The 24,180-nt window shown below is 40.1% G+C and overlaps 2 protein-coding genes across 3 annotated transcripts; one reads left to right on the forward strand and one right to left on the reverse strand.

Annotated features, from left to right (window-relative positions):
* Positions 1-2,920: 2,920 nt before the first annotated feature.
* On the forward strand, positions 2,921-5,761 carry LOC310879104 (vesicle-associated membrane protein 8). Its single transcript, XM_083793534.1, has 3 exons — positions 2,921-3,092; positions 4,730-4,900; positions 5,465-5,761. Exons 1-3 carry the CDS (start codon positions 3,090-3,092, stop codon positions 5,600-5,602), a joined length of 312 nt encoding a protein of 103 aa, XP_083649660.1. The 5' UTR covers positions 2,921-3,089; the 3' UTR covers positions 5,603-5,761.
* A 32-nt stretch (positions 5,762-5,793) lies between these two features.
* LOC310879103 (heterogeneous nuclear ribonucleoprotein D0-like) lies at positions 5,794-12,610 on the reverse strand. Of its 2 annotated transcripts, XR_014570941.1 has the most exons (9): positions 12,081-12,610; positions 11,105-11,273; positions 10,220-10,381; positions 9,929-10,060; positions 9,272-9,368; positions 8,266-8,421; positions 7,910-7,997; positions 7,218-7,319; positions 5,796-6,482 (listed from the first exon to the last, which is right to left on the reverse strand). XR_014570941.1 is itself a non-coding variant. In XM_083793533.1 (8 exons), the coding sequence occupies exons 1-7, from the start codon at positions 12,299-12,301 to the stop codon at positions 7,927-7,929; spliced, it is 1,008 nt and encodes a 335-aa protein (XP_083649659.1). In that variant the 5' UTR covers positions 12,302-12,610; the 3' UTR covers positions 5,794-6,482; positions 7,910-7,926. The 2 variants fall into 2 exon arrangements, 1 of the variants encoding a protein (XP_083649659.1); XM_083793533.1 differs by lacking the exon at positions 7,218-7,319 and having other exon boundaries at positions 5,794-6,482.
* Between the last annotated feature and the right edge of the window lie 11,570 nt (positions 12,611-24,180).

Below are 24,180 nucleotides of genomic sequence, written 5' to 3' on the forward strand. Positions count from 1 at the left end.
AACTAACTAAAAAATACACCGTGGTTGCTATAGGGGTCTAAATCTGGCTTGGCCGAATGTCTACTTTACTATAGGCTACGCTACATCATACGAACATGCCAATGTTAGGGCCTAGGGGGAAGGAAGCTGGGCAGGGAGGATGATCTCTGTCACTGCACTAACAACTCTTGTGGTCTGCCGCGAATGGGAGGAGTAGTGTGGAGGCACTACCTCCTCCCAGTGGGGGGCCCTATGGGGCCCTCACTGGGAGGTGAGCCGGGGGGGTATAAAGCAGTGGGGAGAGTTAATTGGCATAATGACTAAATTGGGAGACAAAGGGGGTAAAAATGATCGCCTACCCTAAAAAACGTCCATATAGTTTCCCCCAGCTGCAGAGCTGCTTCAACATATCGAAAGGCATTGGCAACTGGATGCACTTCCCTATCAAAATGGAATCCACAAGGGTTTGACTTTGATTCATTGATTGATTGAAGTATTTATTAACAGTTTGCAGAATGGGTACATTTCACACATGAAAGCACAACTCAATACAAAGACTGTTACTGATAAAGCATTACACTTGTTTACAACAGTAAGTTCTAATCAGAACATTTAGAGATGTACAAATATAAATATATATAAAAAACAGAATATCATGTAAGGAGGTAAAAAGGGAGAGGAAACATATACAGTAAGGGGGAAAGGGGGCGGGGGGATTCAGATTTTACGGGGGGCAGTTTTGAATTGCAGCCGTCCGTAGGTGCCCTTTGAGAGCGGTTTTGAAGGAGTCAAGGGATTCGCATGTCTTAAAAAAGTACTTATATGAGGGTTGACCAGATCATATACCCCCACAAAGCCAAGACTCAGGAGTGCAGTCATCCCAGAAACTAGCGTTATTTCACAAAAGAACATCTCTCATTCAGGAAACTTGAATTCATAAAATGACTATATAACCTATATATACCCTATAACCTATAGGGTCTCCCGTGGGTCTGTACTTGGATCCCTCCAATTTTCCCTTTTCACAAAATCTCTTTGCTGAAAATAGCCGAGCTACAAGGTCACAAGGTGACACTATATGTTGTGAGTATAGGCTCTCTTAATTATCAGTTTCTAATCTAAAATTTCATAGTTTATTTTTAATATTCTGTTGAATATAACAGGATATTAATTGTCTTCGCCTGGCCAACAAGTCTGGAGGCCTTCTAAAGTTTGCAGGAGATGGCAAGAAATGCAAAAATAATGAACGCACCATCAAACTGACCCCAAATTTGAATCAAGGTGAATTGATTTTCAATGCAATCTTGATATATTTGGTGTAGGATTTTGAATTTAGAAGCCATAATCTGAGCAGTCTTCTCTATATGTCTTTGGAACGCTGACGAGAGTTTTGCAGAAAAGTTTAGCCAACTGTCGACTGATTCACAATCTGTGAATGTAAATAATCTACAAAAAGTAATTAAGCAGCCCTCAACAGGTCCTAGGCCGAGATGTATGTCGTAGGAACCTAACCCCAATCCAACAGTTGATGCTGAGTGCCAAGCAGGGCACACAAGGCCACTGAAGAGATGAACTGGTTGGCCATGTTGTCAGATGTGGAGAGGCTATTTCCTCTCCACATCAGGGCCTTTTCCTTCCATTCAACACCCACACTCATATTTCCCTGTTGCTGTGAATCATAATAGTGATCAATGATCAGTGATGAGTCACGGGTTGAGAACCCCATGCTCTAGATCACTATCTAGATCATCATCAAAGGTTTGTTAGAAATGGGCTTGACCAATTTCTTGAAGATCTTGTTCAGGCCTATACACTCCACGCAGAGCTCTAAGGTAGGAATTGGGTATGTCATATCCCAGAACGGGTGTGGACTAATAAGAAAACCCTACTCTAAACAAACATTAAGTCCATAGACTTGGTTGCCACATGATGGCACATTTAGTGCTCTAAACAAACAAACCCCAAATTAATATAATTATGAATTTTGGCCACAACCATGCACAAACCCCACGTGAAAAAAATTGTGCTGAGGACCCCATTACACGATTGTATTGTTAAAATAAATGCTTCCAAAATATTCCAAAGATAGTCTTATTTCACTCATTTATTTTGTTCTACGTCTTTTTTTAAATAGCAAATCACAAGCTCACATTGTGATGGATTGTAGAATATAGTCCCCACTCCTTTGAAGTGTTTTTGTCACACTATATTGTATGGCACTGCTCATGGGTATAGTTTCCGGGTTGGGAACTGGAATTTTCCCAGTTCGATCCCGGGCTCCCCTCCACCATCAGTGTATGAATGTGTGTGTGAATGGGTGAATCTATGTAAATGGATATAGGTGCAAGGCGCTATACAAATGCACCATTTGCCATAGGCTATATACAGTACATAGGTGAAATTCGTCCTCAACCGTTACCCAACCTGTGAACTTGTTGAATATTCTGTTTGCGTAAAAAGAACACGCCTTCCTGCTGGCAGTGGCCTACTGCTGACAGAATGCCAAATTGCACAGTTGAGGATGTAGAAACAAAGTGAAGAAACCAACTTATTTTTATTGCCTTTGAGAGCTGCAGCTCCACTTACAAAGAGTCAAGAGAAAAAGTGGCCTTTGCTCAGCTGTATATCAGCTCAGTGCTGAGCTGTATCTGGCGCATGCCTACGGTGCCTAGAATTAGGACCAATAGAAAAGTTTATTTTCAATCACCGGAATGATTCTTTATAAGAAACCTCAGGGGTTAAATTAGGTGGTGTATATTTTACTCTTCCAAAGTTGAGTGTGGAGTCGATTATGACTAACGCGTGAAATTCTGGAGCTGTTGCCTGTTCATGATACTAACTCTAGTTCTTTGGAGTGACTATGACAGGCTTATGTTTGGCCAATCACATGCTTACATTGCGGCAGCAGACAGTTAATGTGTAACAAAAGGGAGGGTGGTTATGTAGACATTTGCTTACCAACTGTATGACTCATATGGTCACCAGAAGCTGCTGCAGTTGTTTACTATGCTGGCAGAGGTGGATAACAGAACATTGTGAAGATATTTACTAGTGTGAAGGCAGTGCTTCTGTTTTGTGTTTGGCAAAACTAAAGGCAGAGCTACTATACCATGGTGAGTGTTGTTGGGGGAGTTTGTTCTCCTTTTTCTTTTCCAGAAACCTCTGTGAAAGCCATGTACGGAAGTGAATTTGTTTATGCAAGTGACTATAACTGTGACATACTGTACTGTGATCATACTTTTTCCCTTATACAAGTCGTGACTTTTTTATTATCATGGTGCTAGTTTGTGAAAGTAACCACTCACACTGACATGATCATCTGAATCAAAACCAGGAAACCAGTGTGACATGTGACTGCCATACAGTATAGTGTAAAGTGTCAGTGAATTGATTAGCTGCTCAGTACTCACATACACTTTATACTTTATAGTCTAGATCAGGACTTTCAGGAGTAGGCAACCTAGGTAGGTTGCCAACATTGGCACAGCGGAAGGTGATCACTGGCACAAGTGTGTGGTAGAGGTCCTTTCTTTTAATATAAAATAGTCAATATTCGACATTCATTCAAATTCTGACTGGGGAGGGAGTCTGGGAGATAGGTGGGGTTATTGCTCTGAATCTACTGATCATTACAAAGTCCCGATGTGAAAGATTATTTCATAAGAAAACATTATAATAAAGGTTATGTATAGGGCTATGGACAATCAAAATGTGTTATTTTGATGTGGTGTCAGTGGTTTTTAACGTTGATATGGTACACTGACTATCTCTAGAAAAATAAACACATTCATGTAAAAAATGTTGCGGATCCATGGTCTAGATTGTAATACATTATAACCCAGCTGCAACACTATCAGTATCACATGCTGATAAGATCTCATTTATAAAATGGCAGTATAAGTTATTGAAACAATATTTGTCTGGACTTGTTTCAGTGCTGCTGAGGTTTGTCATAAACTTGCACAGATACTGTAACATGTAATATGTTGTAGTTCATTGGTTCCCAACCTTTTCTTTTTTAATTCGGGAGCACTAGCATACTGTATTTCAAACAAACAATCCTCAAGGACCACCCTCCCAACCATTTATATGGTTTGGCGGAAGAAGACATTAATCTTTTCTGTAACAAGTCATTAAAAAACTAAAAAAAATTACTTATGAATCATACGTTTCTTTTTCAAATCAAGACCCATTATTTATTGGGCATTTGAGCCACAGACCACCATTTGATGACATTTAGCCCAAACTAATATAATATTTAGTCGTTGTTGGATAAGATTTTGTCCACAATCGCATGCTGTATTGATGTTGGTACCTATAGGAGAGATAACAGGCAAACATTGATCAAAATAACAATTCTTCTACATTCTCTATATTGTGTAGACTTCATGTAAATTAAGTAATGCAGATGCTTAACAAAAGCTTAACTCTTGAGAGTGTAAAATGAAACCAAATGGACATGTAAGGGTCCATTTGGTTTCATTTTACACTCAATAGGGATTTAATAAGAGTTCAACTCTCCATCATTTAGCAGGGGACCACCCGGAACCCCCTCAAGGACCACTGGTTAAAAACCACTAATTTAAACATTATTGTTTTCAATAGTTTTAAAACATTGTCCCATGTACAACCTATGTATGCCACCATGGACCACTAGTGATCTGTAGACCACTGGACGAGAAAAATCAGTTCATTCCATGGTCAGATATTTTTCACAAAAGGTTTTACTGACCATACCTTCCTGTCTTAGGCCGACCCAGGTTCTCAACCATCAGAATCTGGCTCATCCAACAAGATGAACCAGGTGCAGGGCCAGGTCAACGAGGTTAAAGTTATACTGAAAGACAACATCAACAAAGTGCTGGAGAGAGGGGAGAGATTAGACGACTTGATCGACAAGACAGGTGAACTTCAGAATACTGTAAGTATTATGTCGTCACATACTGTATACAAAAGTCACCTCAATATTAGCGTAAAGGTAATCATGACACATTTTAACCTATTTTATATAATAATAATTGGTCCTCTACTAATACCCATGATAAAATATAATTCTAGTCAGTCTCTGTCTCAAGGAGGGCTGTGGACACTTCAGAAATCGTTTGACAGTTATTCATTTATTTTAAACAAGGTTTCAAATATTTTATTTCAGTTTTTATTAACGCAAGAACAATTACTTTGTTATAGCACGCTAACTTTCCAGGAACAGATAAGCCTGCGGTTCCTAATAGCTTGGATTCCCATCGATGATGTCTGGTAGGCAGGTGTCTGAACTGTCCACCGCCCTCATGACACACAGAGTGAGCAGACAGAAATGGTGCCATCATGAACTTTAGTGATGCATTTATATGCAGATAGGTTGAAAATGGGTGTAGTCAACCCTCAACGTGTGCTATACGTTAATAAAAAAGCTGTCCATTTTATTTAAACAGGGACGCCCATCCGGGTCAAGGTGGTTAACATCAGCTCTAATTTCTTTCCTCAGGCTGACTCTTTCCAAAGAACATCTACACGAGTTGCGAGAAAGTACTGGTGGAAAAACATTAAGATGATGATTATAATTGGTGTAATCGTGCTGATCGCCGTCGTTCTCATCATCCTGGCGGCTACGGGTGTCATTTAAGTCATGCACACTCACAAATGGGGATTGCAGGCTTTAAAAATAAAACGGGTGGGAGCCCAATGTGTAAATAACCATGTGATTAAGTGGTTCTCCTATATGAGACATTCCGATCATCCTCAGTCCACTTAAAACTATGCAAAAAAAGAGATGCAGTGAGCCTTGAGGGGAGGACATGTTTTAAGTGATTGAAGATATTGTATACGATTTTGAGAAAATTTCTAAATGCACCTGATGTGACTTGAAGTACAGTTTCACCCATTATCTTAGGTTATCTCAGAGCTGTATAACTTAATCATATGTGACCCATAAAATGCCAAAGTACGTTCAGTATAGGTTCCCAACACTCCAGCAGTTGTTTAGTCATGGGCCTGAGAAGAAACATATATCTATCAAGGTATCAAAAATTATAAGAAATGTCCATGATTTTTAAACTTTTATTATTTTTTTTCCTTTCTTTTTTTTTAATTTTTTTTAACTCAATGTATATAGGCTACTGTATTTTTGAACTGCCATACTGTAATAACATAACGTTTTTAGTGATATATAATAAAATGTAAAAAGTAAAACAACAAGCCTAGATTATATGTTTGCTAACACAATTCAATTCCATTTTGACATGGCAATAAACAAAGAACGGTCGCCACACTGTGCACAAAAAAACTATAACTAAAACGGCAGCTTATCTGAAATAACTTATCAGTATTGTAATGAAACAAAACATCCAAATGTGAAAGCTTTGCGGGTTACAACAAATATAATGCAGAGAAAGTAAATCGATATTCTTCGGTCACAGTCATGTCAATCGTGTGCCTGGATGCTGTCACCTCTTCCGCCAGCGCTCCAACAGAGAACGGCATTCAATCTATCCTTACGTTGAAGCCTAGAAAACAAATGGGACAGATAATCAGACATAAATCAACAAACACTTAAATCACAAACAAGTAAATCAGAGGACTCCCCGTGCATAGTATGTCCAATAAAAAAAACGGTGAACAATTATTTTAACATTAGAATTAAATAAAAAACTGAAGTAAGTCCATAAGCTAGAAATCCTGAAGTACACATTAAAGAAAACATTACATACAAATTTATGGAGATGTAGTGATACTTTGATTCTTCATGTTTTACAAAGGTTAAGAAGAGAATTCGTTAGAAGAAAATTAACAACGTTTAATAAGAGGAGTCTTTCCGTCGCTGTCACTAACAGAAAACAAAGCAATACATTTAATTACATTTAATAAATCAATGCACTTCTTCAACACAGTAGCGTCCAAGTACAAACCAGGTTTTAGCTCATGGACTTCTGGCTAATACTGCTACAAGGGCTAAATAAAGAAAGCAGGCATTTCAGATAAGATTAGAAATACATATTACTGGGAAGTCCAGAGAAAGCTGTACATATCCTTTGAAAAACAAATGTTATTTTTACATATTTAACCATTACTTGTTGGGGAGTAAGGGCCTGTAAAAAATGACAATTACATAGTGTGTATTTTAAATTTTACATTACATACAGCAGAAAACAATGAATTAAAAGAAAGATGACAAAAAGCTGGACGTGTCCCAATTTGTTTAGTTTTTAGAAAAGCTGATACGGGATGTTGTAAGACCATACCAAATGGCAGCATTCGAGAGCGTATGCCTCTCGTACCCGGTCCGCATTGAGCGGGCCCTGAGAGTATCTGGGAGTCAGCTCATGGCCTGCAAGGAATCTCCGCTGGCAGGTACAAACAAGGTATGTCAGAGTTAGGAGACAACAAACTAACGTTTCGTTTTCCTTGCACATCCTTAATAACCACGTAAACCCTACACCGGGTTTTGTTTGTTGATCGTGATCCCCTAGGGGTCTACATTAACTGACCCCCCCCCCCCCTCTCTCTACACCAAATCTCTTTGCCGAAAATAAACAACCTGCAAGCTAACAACGTGCTGCTTTGCAACACCTTGTGATCTTGTAGGATCGGGCTATTTCAGACTGTCATCATTATTATGACATGACCAGAATAGGGATGTTAGGGTTCAAGTGGTTAGGTTTGGCATCTATTTACTGCAGTTAAGGAGTGCTTTACCTGTTAACTTTACAGTTAAAACAATGGTGCAAACGAGGCAGCAGAAGGCCGGCTGTTAAAAAATAATCACCACAAAGACTGTAGTAGCCTCTATGTTACCACTACTGTAAAGCACTTGAAGGGTACTGAGAAAAAAAGAATTACAAGAAAGAAATTACACATATTGTTACCATACAGAAAGTTAACTACTTATATTACGTTTGTATGAAGAGATTATGTTTTTTTTAGATAAACATACCTGTAGATTGTATCACGTTAATAGGGCTTGTAACTGTTTTGGTGACCACCACGCCTTGCCGGATACTTGCCATATCCACCTGGCTGACCTACAAATGTCACCAACCGTTAACATTTTAAATTCATGTTTGTGTTCATACTGATGCAGTAGTTATAACAACTCTTATACAGTACTTGCTCGCGTCAGTGTCGTGCACCTAATGTAGCAGATCTACAAACTCACAAAGTGTTGTGAGCTTGTAGATACAGTATGCTATTATAGATGCATGGCACTGGCACACGACTAATGTACTGTAAATCAGGCTTTTAGCAGAAACAAAGATTTATAATTTGTGCTTCACCAACGAAAGAACTTACTGTTGTAGTCATCGTATCCATAATAATTGTTGTAACCAGAGTAATCGTAGCCACCATATCCTCCATATCCTCCACCGTTGTAGCCATAATTTCCATAATTCCCGTACCCTTGATTCCAGTAGTCACCGTAACCTTGGTTCCAGTTTTGATTAGGCCCTGGATTTCAAAGTTTTATGAAAGATACAAAGCAGCTCAGAGGTCATACATATTCTAAATGGAAGCTGAATCATTTTAATCACTATGCAAACACAGCCAACATTGTGCTGATACAGTAGCTTACTTGATTAGAGACTTGGATCCATATGATATTTTCAACTTTTAAAAACCCTCCAAATAGCCAAAAGTACAGATAGTAAATGTAAATTGTAAATATCTACAACAGCTTAACACTGTTAATCACTTAATCCCTATACATTTATTTATTTTTCTAAATTGTTATCCCACGATTTTGTAACCCATTTATTTCACCCAGTGTCAAATATCTAATGTAATCCTGGGTGATACACTTCCTCTGCCAACCTGCCAACCTGGCGGACTTTTCACCTGACAGGGGAGAGTTTCCCTGGTTGGACGTAGCATGTGGAAGGAACACGTTATTCCAACCAGTTCCTTTCCCCTCCATCAGGCGCCCCGGCTGGCCAAGGGGAGGCAGTTTAGAGAGCAGGATTACTGCATGTTTTTTGTGAGGGTACCTACCCTAGGACACGGGGAGAACATGCAAACTCCACACAGACCTCGCCACCTTGAATCGAACCCAGGACCTTCTAGCTGTGAGGCGACAACACGTGCCACCGTGCCCACCTATTAATTTATTAATTATTTTTCCAAAAATAGGCAATCTATAAGCTCGCAATGTGTTGCCGATGTGGGCTTGTACATACATACAAAATAAAATAAATGTCTCCTATGGCATGTCCAAAATAGGGATGAAAGTGTTTAATCATAAGGTATGAAGAATTCACATGTATTATGGCAAGAGCCACAAACCAGGTTACCATGTACTCACCACCTCTACCCCGAGACCTGGGCGAGTATCCACCTCTACCTCCCCAGGGCTGTTGCTGCTGATACTGTTCCTTGGACATCGCCACTTTAATTTCACACTGGTGGAATGAATGAATGAATGAATAATAAAGCTTTATTTATATAGCACCTTTCAAAACAAAGTTATAATTACAAAGTGCTTCACAGAGAATAAAAACAATACACACCATAAACAACAATAATAGGATAAGAGGATAATACAAGCAATACGCAGAAATGCAGTAAGATGGAATGGGTTAAAACATTTAGCTGATTTAGCTTTATAAAAGTGAGTTTTCAGAGATTTAGCTTTTGAAACGGGCTCTGCACGGCTGATCTCCAGAGGGAGGGCATTCCAGAGTGTCGGAGCTCTGAAAGCAAAGGTCCTGTCGCCTTTTGTTTTCAACTTGGAAGTTGGGATTTCTAGGATCACTCATCTCCTTTCACTATCACCCACGCTGCTCTTGGCGCTGCTCTGCGGCGACATGGGCATAAGGGCCATGCTTGCATGCGGGTCCTTTGTCTAAGACAAATTTCTTCCTCGGGAGACAAATAAAGCTTGAACTTGAACCCATCACTGAAAACTATCTATCCAATAAGACACAATGTTTGAAAACTTTAGAAAGAGATGCTAATTCACCTTGCTCAGTCCTATATTGTGGAATTTCTTCTCCATAATCTCTTTAACGGGTTCCTCTTCGTTGAACGTTATAAAGCAGAACCCTCTCCTTTTGTTCGTCTTGTTCTCCATGGGCAGTTCGATTGATTCCACCTGTTCACGGAAACAATGGGCTGTTCATTTGAACTTAATATACAGCATATATGCACAGTGGTTTCATAAAAGAATATTCTTAAAAAAAAGTTATATACCTACACTGGCTAAACCGTTCCAACAAGCATACAGTATATATTAATTTGAAATGAACTGTACCTCTCCAAAGACACCAAAGTATTCTCTGATTTTCTCCTCAGGAGTGTCAGGAGACAGACCTCCTACAAAGATCTTCTTTATGGGCTCCTTGCTCTTCATTGCCTTGGCCTTTTTAGGGTCAATTACTTTCCCATTAAGTTTATGTTCCTTCTGTGTAGCAACCTTTATAATATACAAATTACAGGGGGAGAAAAGACAAACAATGGGTCATTTCATTTGTTCATCATTCACTTCCCCTATGATGACATGCCCAAAAAAGGAACACCAGGCTTCAGTATTCATATCAAGGCCCATTCTTTATTCAGCGTTTGAGCCACGGACCACTGTATTTGATAAGATGTAGCCTCAATTCAGCCTCAATTTTTGTCCACAATTCTATGCTGTATTGATGATGTTGGTACCATAAGGAGAGATAACAGGCAAACATGGGTCAAAATAACAATTATTCTATGTTCTCTAAATTGTGTACTTCTTGTACATTAAGTAATGCAGATGTTTAACAATATTTAAAGTTTTGAATGAAAACCAAATGGTTCCATTTGCCTTCATTTTACACTCAAGAGTTAAAGATCTATAGGGGTCCATTTGGTTACCAACTTTCCATCATTTAGCTGGGAATGGGGACCACCAGGAAGGCAGGAACCCCCTCAAGGACCTCTGGTTGAAAACCACTGACCTACAATGTGAATAAACACTTATTATAGTTTAACTGTTGGTAAGCTGCCATGGTATATACAGGGAAACCGATAAATTACAAGCCATGTTGTCAAAACATAAGGTACTGGTTCTGGCTGCACAGGGCAACATAGCAATTATCCTCTGCATCAAGGTTATGACTACATAACTTGTAATGGATTGATTCATCTAATGTGGCAGACACACTACCTTATCAACACTCTCCGCTGCTTTGAATAGCACAAATCCAAAACCCCTGGACCGGCCCGTCAGAGGGTCGAGCTTTAACGTGCAGTCGACAACCTCCCCATACTTGTTGAAGTAATCTTTCAAGTCCTTCTTCGTTGTGTCCCAGCTCAGCCCTCCAACAAACATCTTCCTACAGACAAAAAACAAACAAAAGTTTCAGTAAACTGTGTTGTATCCACAGAGAAAATATATTAAAAATATATATAATTTATTATAATTTATTATATTGTTGCTGTTACAGTGATGTAAATAGGTTTTCAATGTAATGGGTCCCAGGGACATTTCATGAGTCCTACTTAAACTAAGTTAGAGTACAGTACTGAACGTTAGAGTACAGTATTGAGTATTGCATCCCAGGATCCCCGGAGGGTGACATGATTGCGTCCTTTCTGAATTTAGTGAGTCTAGGATGCAGGATGCAGGCTATTTGCATCACTGTAGATAGTAGAAACCTCTTATCTTTTCGTAAATTAATTATGCCCTACTTGATCATACAACGACATCACACAAAATGATGTAGATATGCTACTTTTGAATTTGAATCGTGAAAAGTAACAATTTTGGACATAATACGGTTTCCACCCAACAGAGGCGATATATTCCAAGGTAGACCTACACAGTACCAAAATATACAAAATCAAGTAGCCTATTTTAGAGATGATACAATGTGTTTTCACATATGTATCTGATATTTATATTGAAATATTGTTTCACCTGCCAAGATAATAATATGCCAACATACTTATGAGGACGACATTTCTGCAAGACCAGTTAGTAACAGGAGTAGGACATGATTAGACGAACCTTACGGATTGCGGCTTTAAACATATAGGCCTACATATACTTTATAGTGTATTTCATTTTAAAGGTATATATATATATATATATATATATATATATATATATATATATATATATATATATATAGTAATCGCACCCCTCATCCTCTTCGTTCTTGCTGGCATCGATCTTGGATCCCTCAGACTCCCCTCCTCCTCCTCCGGCGGTGGGACCAGTACCAGCACCACTACCCTCCTCCACACTGGCATCAGGCTGCATCGGATCATCGTTGCTCGCCTCTCCATCATCCTCCTCCCCATCCTCCTCCATTCTGATCGTTGTCGCCTCCATGTCGCCGAATTCCAGCTCCTCCGACATGTTTTTTTTAGCTGTTCGTTGCACAATTTATATGATATTCCCGTTTAAATTGCTACTTCGGGTTGTTAACCCCGGATTCACGTTAAGTAAATTATATTTACGTATATCAGAGGGTTGCTAAAAATATAGCTAAACGTTATACTAAACTAACTAACTAACTAACTAACTAACTAACTAACAACAACAACACCAAAGCAGACCTTAAAGCCAGTATATTTTTAACAGCACTCCTTCGTCTTCAATGCTTTAATGAGTTTAGTTTATGTATTTCTTTCTCCTTTTAATTGAAGATTTCAGTCGCTCCGTCGTTTTTTCGCCCACTTTATGCTTCTGCCGTACGACGGTGTCGAGCGTCCCGAAAATAGCCGATCTACAAGCTCACGGGGCGTCGCCTCCGCGACGCGCCGTGAGCTTGTAGATTGGCTATGCTTTTGTTGTTGCGCGTGGCACCGTCGTACGGCCGAAGCATAAAGTTGCCGTACTGCTTCTTCTGCTACGCTTTTTCATGGCGGCGAGGAGAATGTTTGTTGCATTACTGCTACCCACTGGTACAGAGTTGTAAACTACTATTGTAAGTAAGTCAGAGAGGCTATACACTTGGTTAATTAATAATTATAGGCCCAATATTTCAACAACAAGCTACAAATTGCTACAAATTGCTACAAATTGCTACTTCCTTTCCTTTCCCTTTCTTTCCTTTTCTTTTATTTTCTTTTCTTTTCTTTTCTTTTCTTTTCTTTTCTTTGCTTTTCTTCTTTTCTTTTCTTTTTACATTTAGGAAAAAACTTCCAATGGGGTGCCGGGCGGTGCCCACAAGGTTTAGCTGATGACCCTGCAGCAAAACGTACCTTTTTGGTATGCGGTCAGGCTTAGGCTTGACGCCCCTGCCATGCATAGTCCGCCATGGCACCGTTGGAGGTGTGACAAAGAAAGCAGGAAGACCATCCTTCTGTTATTCTGTATGAAATAATGACTGGTGGATTGAAGATCAGCAGTAAGATACATGTCACCTTCTTGACACACGGTAGGACATTCTATTGCAGCTTTCACAATGAAAGTGGTTAAAACAGTTTTTCTCTTACTAGTAGAAAGACTATTGTTCAATCTGTAATAATCAGTCTGTCTTTGATTATGGTAATGTGCTGTAGCCTCTTGAAGCACTGAAGCAGTGCTCGACAAGTTATTACTGCAGGCGATGGTTATAAATGATAGCCTACATTTATATAGTGCTTTTATCCAAAGCACTTTACATTTGTGCATTACATTCACCCATTCTCACACACATGGCGGAGGAAAAACAAAAGAAAGCTAAGGTTGAGTTATAAGCTTACCTTTTTGGGGGTCTCTAAAATAACAGAGGAGAGTTTAGATAATACATAAAAATCTTTCTGATAGAAAGAGAGAGACTGCTCATTACATGATCCAACTTGTTCACACACTCACACACACGCACGCACGCACGCACGCACGCACGCACGCACGCACACACGCACGCGCACGCGCAGGCGCAGGCGCACGCACACGCACACACACACACACACACACACACACACACACACACACACACACACACACACACACACACACACACACACACACACACTCACACTCAGGGGGGGACTTTCCAATACCAAGCGGCCCATCTATCTCCTGAGCCACTGCCACCCACGGGTCAGGTGGCTGTACAGAATCTACTACAGATGTTCAGATCTATGGCATGTTCTCATGGGAGCTCTCAGTCAGCACCCTCCTTATGGGAACTCTGCTCCCACTGACACTGCAGGCACTCCCACACACACAACCAAGGCCGTGTGCTTGGGCTCTGAACATTTCGGTTAATTTGTGACATTTTGCCCCTCCTTCCTGGCTATATGTCATGTGATCTCTGAAATTTAACCGAGCTAAGTCTTGTTTGTCAGATAGTCTGCCGCTGTGAAAATGGCACGGCGAGCAGTTCAACTGGACCAGGATAGGTTCTGCTGTTCCATCTGTCTGGATCTACTGACGGTCCCGGTGAGTGTTCCCTGTGGACACAACTACTGCAGAGCGTGCATTGAGGGATACTGGAATCAGGATGATCAAAGGGGGAGATTCAGCTGTCCACAGTGCAGAGAGCCGTTCGTTCCAAGACCTGTTCTGAAGAAAAACATCATGCTGGCTGAGGTGGTGGAGAGCCTGAAGAAGACGCAAGTCCAAGCTGTAACTCCTGATCGTCACAACCAGGTGAGGGAGCTTTCATTTTCTGCTGTACTAATCACCTGTGTACAGTATGTACTCTCATGGTGAGATTGCGATTAGAAAGGCACATATTGGCCTGGGCCATGGCTCAGTGGTCCAGGCACCTTGGCTGGCAATCCAGTCTGGCAGTGTGCCTCGGGCTCGACTCACAATCCCGACGGCCCTTACTGCATGTCTTCTGTCAAAAAGGCGAAAGCCACAAAAAAACATTTAAAAAAGAAAGGCATAATTCAAGGACTAATCGTTACTCTGTTTTCTTTTCTGCTTTTTCAATTTCAAGAAAAGGCTAGAAATACTTTGAGTAATTTGTTTGCGTAAGCGTCAGCCTAGCAAGCTAACTTGTTACTCACTGTAATAATGTATGTGAAGGAGCTTATGTCCACCACAGCTTTTATTTTATTAAAGGTAGCCATATTGTGTACTGTTTCTTCCTCCACAGGTGTTGCCAATGATACTAATATAGGTTCTGTTCTATTTTATACAGCCTATGGCTGTGTTGGTCAAACAGAGTGTCCTGCCACCACTCCCCATGGCACCGCAACCACCTGCAGGCCTCCTGCCTGAAGAGGCCTCCCAGACCTCTCACCCCCAGCGACCCTTGCTGAAGGTGCTGCCGCCGCCCGTGACATGTGAGCCACCCAATAGTAGGGAGGACTGGGTGGTGACCTGGCATGTGCCAGTGACCGATCTGACCTGTGCAGCTGTAGATAGCTACCAGCTCTATGCCTTCTGTCAGGATCATTCAGTTGCGAACAAAACAACACAGAAGCGCTGGAAAAGAATTGGTGAGGTTGAGGCCCTTCCTCTGCCCATGGCCTGTACTGTCACTCGTCTGGCTGTCTCCTCCACTTACCACTTTGCTGTCCGAGCCAAGGACATCTATGGTCGCTGTGGGCCCTTCTCTGGCCCCCAGAGCACTTTCTACAGATGTGCTATATAGGTGTTTTGTATTGGGAAGAACTGAAAAAACACGCCCCCTCATGTATTAGAAGAACAATATGAGTACACCAGAACCAAGGAGGGGTGTTTTCGATTAATCTAACATTGTTAAAATGGAGTTAATTAAGTTACAATCGGTTTGTACAGGAAATGGGTGTGTCTGATCAAATTAATATCAAATATCTAAAACTGTCTGGGGTGTTCACAAAAGCCTGAGTAGACGATACAATTACTGTTAAAAAAAAGGTGAAATATCCTTTTAATAGAACTTCCTTTTAATAGCATTTGGTTCAAGTTTTGGTTTAAGTTCAATAAATGGTGAAGTGTTCATGGGTTTTCATGGGTCCTTTGCTCTTCATTGTCTTGGCATATGGTCAGTTACTTTGCCATTATGCTCCATCTGTGAAGCAACCTTCATTCGTAGATTCTTTTAAGATTTTATTATTGGTTTGCACGACAAGATGAGTGTAAGTAGGCCTACAATATACAGTGACATCTTCTTTGACAAGAAAGGATCAAGTAAAAAGGAGTGAGGAACCCTGGAAGGGTTCAATACATTACATTATGACATAGCATAATTTGATTAACACAAAGGTAAACAAAAGAAACAAAAACAAACAGTAGCATGTTTAAAAATAACGTTCAGAACTTGTAGGTAGGATGACCCTTGAGATGTGTCTTGTTTTAGAGGGGGTCCTATACACATAACTACATGCAGTGTACAAGGCACTGCTGTAATAGATGCATGTTTGATTAGTTGCCCACCACCAGTGTTCAGTTTATTTATTCATACGTTTTCTTTTGAAGTCTGATAAGTTGAATGAGACAATAATAGTTGGAAATGGACATTCAATAAAGTGACACCTCTGTATTTGACACAGAACTGCCCCCTAGTGGTGTGTAACATCTGGGGGCATGTAGAAGATGTTCCAGTCAGCATTGATTCCTCTCAAGATTGAAGATTCTGTTAATTTTAATATATATTATGTAATAATTAACATATTAACAACATATTGTTGTGACTGCCATGCATGGACCCGTACCTGATCAGCTAAACTGCTTGCTTTCTGGTTTATTTTTTCCTGAGAAATGAGCGTTATTTCTGTTGGTTGAATTTATCTCACTAAAATAAGTGATGTTTAACAATTGTTTAACACAAATTTATTTTCCAGACAAATGGAAGATAGAAAAAGAAAATGTAATTGTCGTCCGTGCTTTGAGTATGATGTGTAATTCAGAAAGAGAAGACACCAACATCTACTAGTACACAGCACATCCCAGAGTGTTACTAATATAAACTATGGACACTTAATGATAGTTAAATGAATAGGATTTTACAGTGTAACAGGATCAAAGCAGCAGGGCTGCATACACCACATCTATCATGTGTGCGTGTGCGTAGTGAACTATAACAAGTTCACTGTATTGTGCTTTAAGATTCAATGATTAGAAAGTAGCCCACTATGAAAGCTAAACACTGCTAAACCCTACTCAGAATAAAACATTGCTACTATTTAATGCAGTGTGAAATCAGACATGTAATTACCATCTGAGAAGTATCTGAGATGGTATTGTTTTTATCGTGTTTAATAGTTTACAGACAAAAATGTTTACTTCATGACATGATCCATCCCACGCAGTCGTACTACAACAGAAACATATGCAATGCAATAAAATAAAGTAAAATATACAATTGTATACAATACAAGTCTTTTCAAGATTTCACAGAGCATTTTTGTGTTTTACATCTTGGGACAGTCCAAATTTTATCATCATCATTTACCATCCAGGCAGCATGAACAACATGGCTTGATTTGAATTGATTTTGAAAATAAACTTGTAAATGAATGAGACAACATACACATTTGTTCAATTTGATTTTCTTAAACCATCCTTCTCATGTGATAAAGGCACACCAGGTCCTTCTCCAGCTCAGCCACAGCCGTCCTCGCAGTCCCCGCATATGAAGTCTGATGGATGGTGACCTTTGACCAGTCCTTGGTGGGTTGAGGGGTGAGTTCTGGAGGAGGTGGAAGTGTTCTTCTGTGTGTAAGAGCTGTTGTAGCTCAGAGCTTCTTTTCTTTAACTCAGTGATTTCCTGTTGCAGTTCTTTAATGAAGCCTTCAGCCTGTTTCCTTGTCGTTATAAGCTCATCTTCAATCACATCAACAACCTCAGCCTGGCTTCTCTCAATAAAGAAGCTCAGATCCATGAAGAACTTCACACTGTCTGCTATTTTCCTGTCTGCATCTTTCAAGCTAAGATCTACTGAGTGTCTGACCTCCTGAATTTACATTTGTCTCTCCTGGATCATCTGCTGAACTTCAGCCTCTGTCTTTCCCAGCTCAGCCTTCTTTCCTTCACAGCCATCTTCCAGAGATATAATTTGATGTAACTTGTGGTCTGACTCAGTGCAGAACTGACAAACACAGATGTTGTCAGTCTTACAGAACAGCTCCAGAGGTCTGTCATGTTTCCTACACATAAAGTCTTCCAGGTTCTTTACAGGGGTGATTAGTTTGTGTCGTTTAAAGGCAGAGACTCCAGGTGAGTCTCACAGTAGGAGGCCAGACACACCAGGCAGGACTTCAGGGCCTTGAGCTTGGTCTCAGTACAAATGTTACAGGAGACTTCATTTGGTTTAGCAGGTTCTATGTTGGAACTGTTTTCCAGCTGCAGTGACTTCCGGAACTGATCAGCCAAGTCAGAAAGGCAAGTATTGACAAACACAAGTGGTCTCTTTTTGAAATATGTTTTAGATAGTGGACACTGACACCAATTACCGGCAGTGTCCCAGTAATGTGTGATACAGTTTTTGCAGTAGTTGTGTCCGCATGGAGTGGTGACTGGATCGGTGAACACGTCCAGACAGATAGAACACAGGAACCACTCTTCAGACAGGAGACTGCTGGGAGATGCCATTTCTACACAGTGAGAATAAAAAGGTACCAGTCACCAGAGGTAGTTTATGAGTGCTTACTTATCACTGTACAGGTAAATAGTTATGAATGCGGTCTGGATTATGTGGGAAAATAGCACAATAATGTTGAAAAGCCTATTCAAGTAGAATGAAGCCTTGAATGTAGCACATGCGTTTTCATTTTTCTAGTTGTCTTCTTTGATACAGAGAAACATTGTAATGTTTATGCCCGCCCTTGAAAACTGTGATTCATTCAGGTTCACAGTACACTCATCGCATAGTAGATTAAAAAAATAATAATAACATGGCATGCTGCCTGGCTCATTCTGGGAATGTGAAAGAAAATCGTGGGCGGCTGTGGCTCAGGAGGTAAAGCAGGTTGTCCAATGATCCCTGGGTCGGCGGTTCGAATCCCAGCTCCTCCTGTCCACATGTCGAAGTGTCCTTGGGCAAGACACTGAACCCTACATTGCCTCCAATGAGTTGGTCGGTGTGAGCTTGCCACCATTGGTGTCTGTGGGAAGTGAGGACGCTGGTGTCGACTGTTCGCCGCTTCACCTCCCAATGTATGAATGAATGAACCATTGTAACGCGCTTTGACCACTTGGAAAAGCGCTATAAAAATGCAATTCAACTCATTAAATATAAAATCAAATATGATTCTCGCTGAACTAGCCAAGCAGCATGTTAAGCTAAATCAGGAAACATAATTCAGAAAGTCCCATACAAGAACGGAACACACACACACACACACACACACACACACGAGAGAAGGAGGCAGACATACAGATGCGTTATATGCCTGCTATATACTGCATAGTAGTATATTGTAGCCTATGTACTGAATGTACAGTATTTACCTTAAATCCAGGAGGCAGGGTCTTCCTGGCTCTGTCACTCTCCCACAGCTACAACAATCTCTTTAGAGAACACGCACACACACACACACAGTGCCCTAAACAAACATTCAAGTCCATAGACTTGGCTGGCTCTAAAGTGCTCTAAACAGACATTAAAAGTCCACATGATCTTAATCTTAATCTTCAAAAGCCATACATTGGAGAGGCTATAGTGCCCCTCAAATATGTGTGAGACATTGGATATGTCAAACCTGACAGGATGTTCAGATGAACACTGCTAATGCCAGGACATTATTTAGCATACTAAGCTATAGTATATTAAAGCTATATTTAAATGTATGGGACTGGCACCAGGATGCTATTCTCTATGCCAGACTCAACACAATATAAATATTGTTTTTCACTAGAGCCATATTTGTGTTTGTGTCTCAGATGGATCTCTCTCTCTTCAGTACTGGGTTAGGCACAGGTACCCCCACATCTGTGGAGGAACCCTGATCTGGAAACACAAACACTGTGATAACCAATGAGTCAGAGTGAATCTGAATGCTCAATAATTTGCTGTTAAAATTGCCTAAATTATAATAAGTAATACTCATTTCAAGACGTTAAGCGTCTCTTGATGATGAGCAATTCACAAGTTTTTATAGAGAGCTTGTGCTGTCAGTGTCTGAGTGTCACCACCAAAACTACTGTTTTACAAAGCCTACAAAGCGTTTTACAAAGTTTGATAAACTGCTGGCTGGAGCTGCCCTTCCTCACATGCTCCAATTCACACTTTTCTCTGTCCATGCATGTTCTGTTCTTGGCTCCAGCCCCTGGTACGGTCTTGCACTGCCACCTAGTGCCAAAACCGGTCCTGTATAACAATAGAAATATTGAGTGTTCAAAAGGTCCCTTAACTCCAGTCCACGACCAAGGGCCTATTGTCCCTTATTGTTTTTAAGGGGACAAGGCCGGAGTAGCCTGACTTGGCCATACAAATATCACACTGTCAATTTCTTGCCCCTCCTATATTCAGCTATAGCCTAGTGTAGATTTTCGTCCTAACACAAACATTAAATTCCATTGACAATGCATTGGCCAAAGGGTGGCAATATAGCGATCAATTGAAAATGCAAACTTTGAACAGGCATACGGTAGCTCATGAACCGTTTGACCGTCAACAATAAAACTTCAACCCTTGCAACTTTCACGCTCTGACTTTTGTTAGGCATAGACATAGTTTTACTGAGGTCATAAAAGTTAGGTTTAGCCATAGGCCTATAGTTTTACTGAGATTAGTGTTATGGTTAGGTTTAGGCATAGTGTTTGTGAGGTTAGGGTCAGCTATTTAATGCTCATTTGTTAATTTCATGGTCTTCTTTCTCTCAACTTCAGTATAGAGGGTTTGCGCGTGACATCATCATCAAACCAGGAAGTTATGCGGGAACGCCCATACATCCAAACAGAAAAGTCCAATATGCTTGCATTAAATGACGTTAAACTATGTTAAACTCATTTTGCCACTCGATTTGCCATTCCCTTTATGCGTGCGCATACCCTCTATTGTATGATTCTATGGCTTATTATGCATAGTGCATATAGTAGCGATGATTTGATTGGCTGAGCAAAGTACGTATTGAGGATAAAAAGTGAGGACTGAAAAGTGAGGACACAAATTGTGATTGGCTGGAATGAGATGATGTATGCTGATAACAGCGTGCCTCACTTCATGTAATTTACTTTTTCTTATTGCTACATTCCTTGGCCCCTGTTATCGCTGCTTGCAGCTATATTTATATTTAAAACTGTATTTGTACATTAGCTACAAGTTATGCTTAAAACAACATAGAGTTCAATATAATGCTCAATCAGGTACAGCAGGTGCATGTAGACGATAAGATCCTGGACATATATCTACATAATTATAAATGCAGAAAAGAATCATGCCACAGACGAAAAACAGTCCAAGTCCACACTATTTATCCATAATGTATAAATGATAGATAAGGGGTCAGGACAACAAGGCCTTTTCGTGGAGGGGTCAGTCTGAAATTTGGACTTGGACTGTTTTTCGTCTGTGGTACTCTTGTCAAAGCCAAGGCATTCATTCAATGTTTGTGTTGGGACAAACACTCAAAACTGGCCATTCATTATAAATGGCATTCAATTTGGCTTTGTCCAAGGTTTAGATTTTATTCTCTACACACCATTAGGCCTATACCTAATGTTCTTCTTTTGATCATAAGACACAATTACTTAATCTGAATGTCAAGTCTCCAGGTTTTCTATTGCACTGACTGGTTGTGTTATATAGGTATTGATTATTGATTGATTGATTGATTGATAACACAAGAAGGGAATTGCCTTGTATCAATTGTGGTCCCGTCCTGGTGTATGTATTCTTCAATCAAGTAATTTAAAGACATACAAGAAATCAAGGCACTGTTTTTCTGAAGTTACACACAAGTTACACAACATAGTTTGTTTTCCAAAGAAAAAACCTCCAGTCCTCCACTAGTTCGGAGAGAGCGGTGATAGCCACCCCTCCGACGAAGGGCTCCGTCTTTTGAGCTAATTTAGAACTTCCTGTCTGAGAGCTAGCTAATTTAAGACATCCGGTTGCCTTCAGAATAAAATAAGGTTATTTAATTAATAATTATTACATTACATTATTAGTATTATTATTACATTACAGTTATTGTAAAGACACACATTATGTTTCTGTGTAAAAATAAGTAATTAAATAACATCAAAAAGTTATCTAAATGGATAAATGCTATTCACTGGAGTGAATATTCTATTATATTCTAAAAACGACTTATAAATCCTAAAGCCTTGTTTATACTTCACTGTGCAACGGTCCTATGCTGGACAATAGCAGATATGCAAACTCACAGCACATCTCATTCAAGACACTGAACTTGCAGATCTGCCATTTTTGAACACACTATAAAGTTAACCATTTATCATGCTGCTCTACGTGGCACTGCATTCTGTGACATTAAACCAAATGGCATTTTCCACTCTATGACACTACTGTTCTACATTTTTGTCTAATAAAATAGGCTATTAATTTAATCAATCAAACTGCATTAACTAACAGAGATACTACTAACCAAGCTATCCATGTCAACATGCTCTATAGGAGTCTCAATAACAGGTATAAGTAACGTTTAATGTTTAGTAATGTTTAATGTAGCAGAAGAGGCCATTCATTGAACAGAGTTTTGCACAATTTTAACATCCCAGATCGATTGAAATATGAATCTACTGTGCTGTGCTACACCATGATATATTAAGAGTACAATAACATTCCATTGTGAATAAAAACCTATTAACCACAGTGTAATGCTAAAGGTTTCATCACAGGGCTGTCTGCTTCATGTAATATCATTAAAAGTGTTTGTAAGAGCCAAAGTGGTTATAATGTGTAATTCATATTTTTATTTTGCCTTATTGCATTTATGTTTAAATGGTGTTCAGATTTACATGCTTAGACATAACTTTTGGCAGTTGGTAAAGAGCGCCCCCTGAAGTTTGATTTAGTGTTTATGATGCGCAGCTGAGGAGGGGAATTAGTTTGGTTACTCAACATGAGGAAAAGAGGGATTTGAGACGCTAGTTTGACTCGTGGAACTCTACAGTTTTGATCGTGATTCTCGGGTATTTTTTCGTTTTTTGTGCATTTCCTGTACTGCAACATTCTTTCACTAAACTTCATCATCATCAACATCATCTGCCTTGTGGAGTCTTTCTGTGATTAGGCTACTGTGGTCCAGTTTCTACCTGTGCATTACGTGTCATCTCAAACCTGTGTCAAACTGGCGGATGTGGCTACTAGACATCTTGGAACATTATTTCTTGGAAACAAATGCCACTATATTAGTCAAAACTTTTTCCACATGACTGGAAAACGCTAGAAAGTGTCTTCTGAGCAACATATGCACCCAGCAGCAAGGCTGAAACCGTTTTTGTGGAACTTGTGACTGTTTAATTGAAGACAATTGTCTATTTTGTGGAAAACTGTCATAAGTAGCTCGGTTTAACGTAAAGCTGGTGACGTCATTATGGAGGACGAAGGCACGATGCATTCAGAGCAGCAAGATGATGCAGTGGTCGACCCTGGCCACAAGAGGGAACCAAAACTAACCCCTAAGGCTTTAGAAGACAAACTGCACAGGCTCATGAATGCAAGGAGATACAAGCTCAGAGTATTTACTGCAAAGAAGAAAGAAATTGAAATGCTTATGGAACATGATTACAATTTGGAGGAAATTGAAGATGTACTTTTAATAAACCTACAACAAATCCTTGAAGGTTTCATTGAAGCAAACAATGCCGTGCTACCTTTCATTATTCAGGAAGAGCAAGATGCAGACCAAGAACAATGTTTTCAACCGAAATTAGACTACTTTCATGACTTTATTAAGAAGACAAATGAATGGATAGTGGAAGCCAGACAAAGACGGCTTACGACGGCACAGAAATGTGACGAAGAAGTGACTCCCATGGACAGTGTCTCTGTGGTCTCTGAGGTGCCCACTTTAAAACGCAGAACGGGCAAATCCAGTACTGGACAGGGGTCTGTCAGTGGTCTTTCCCGGCACAGTGGCGCTTCAGCCGCTTCCTCAGCTCGTTTAAGGGAAGAAGCCAACAGGGCAGCACTAATTGCAAAGGCAGCTGTCATACAGAAACAACAAGAATTGGAGTTGCAACAAGCACAATTAAATGCTAAAATGGCACAGTTGCAAGTGGAAACCGCTATTGCAGTGTCTACTGCAAAAATCAAGGTTTATTCAGAGTTTGAAGCCCCACAGCATAACATGCAACTACAGATGAAGCCTGATGAGGGTGCTACTTCGGCTCCTAATCACCCACAAAGGCAGATGGGCTCATTGCCACACACAACCGATGTCAGACGCAAGACGACGGGCTCA

The sequence above is a fragment of the Protomyctophum parallelum genome, assembly GCF_964188405.1.
Source record: "Protomyctophum parallelum genome assembly, chromosome: 21".
NCBI lineage: Eukaryota > Metazoa > Chordata > Actinopteri > Myctophiformes > Myctophidae > Protomyctophum > Protomyctophum parallelum.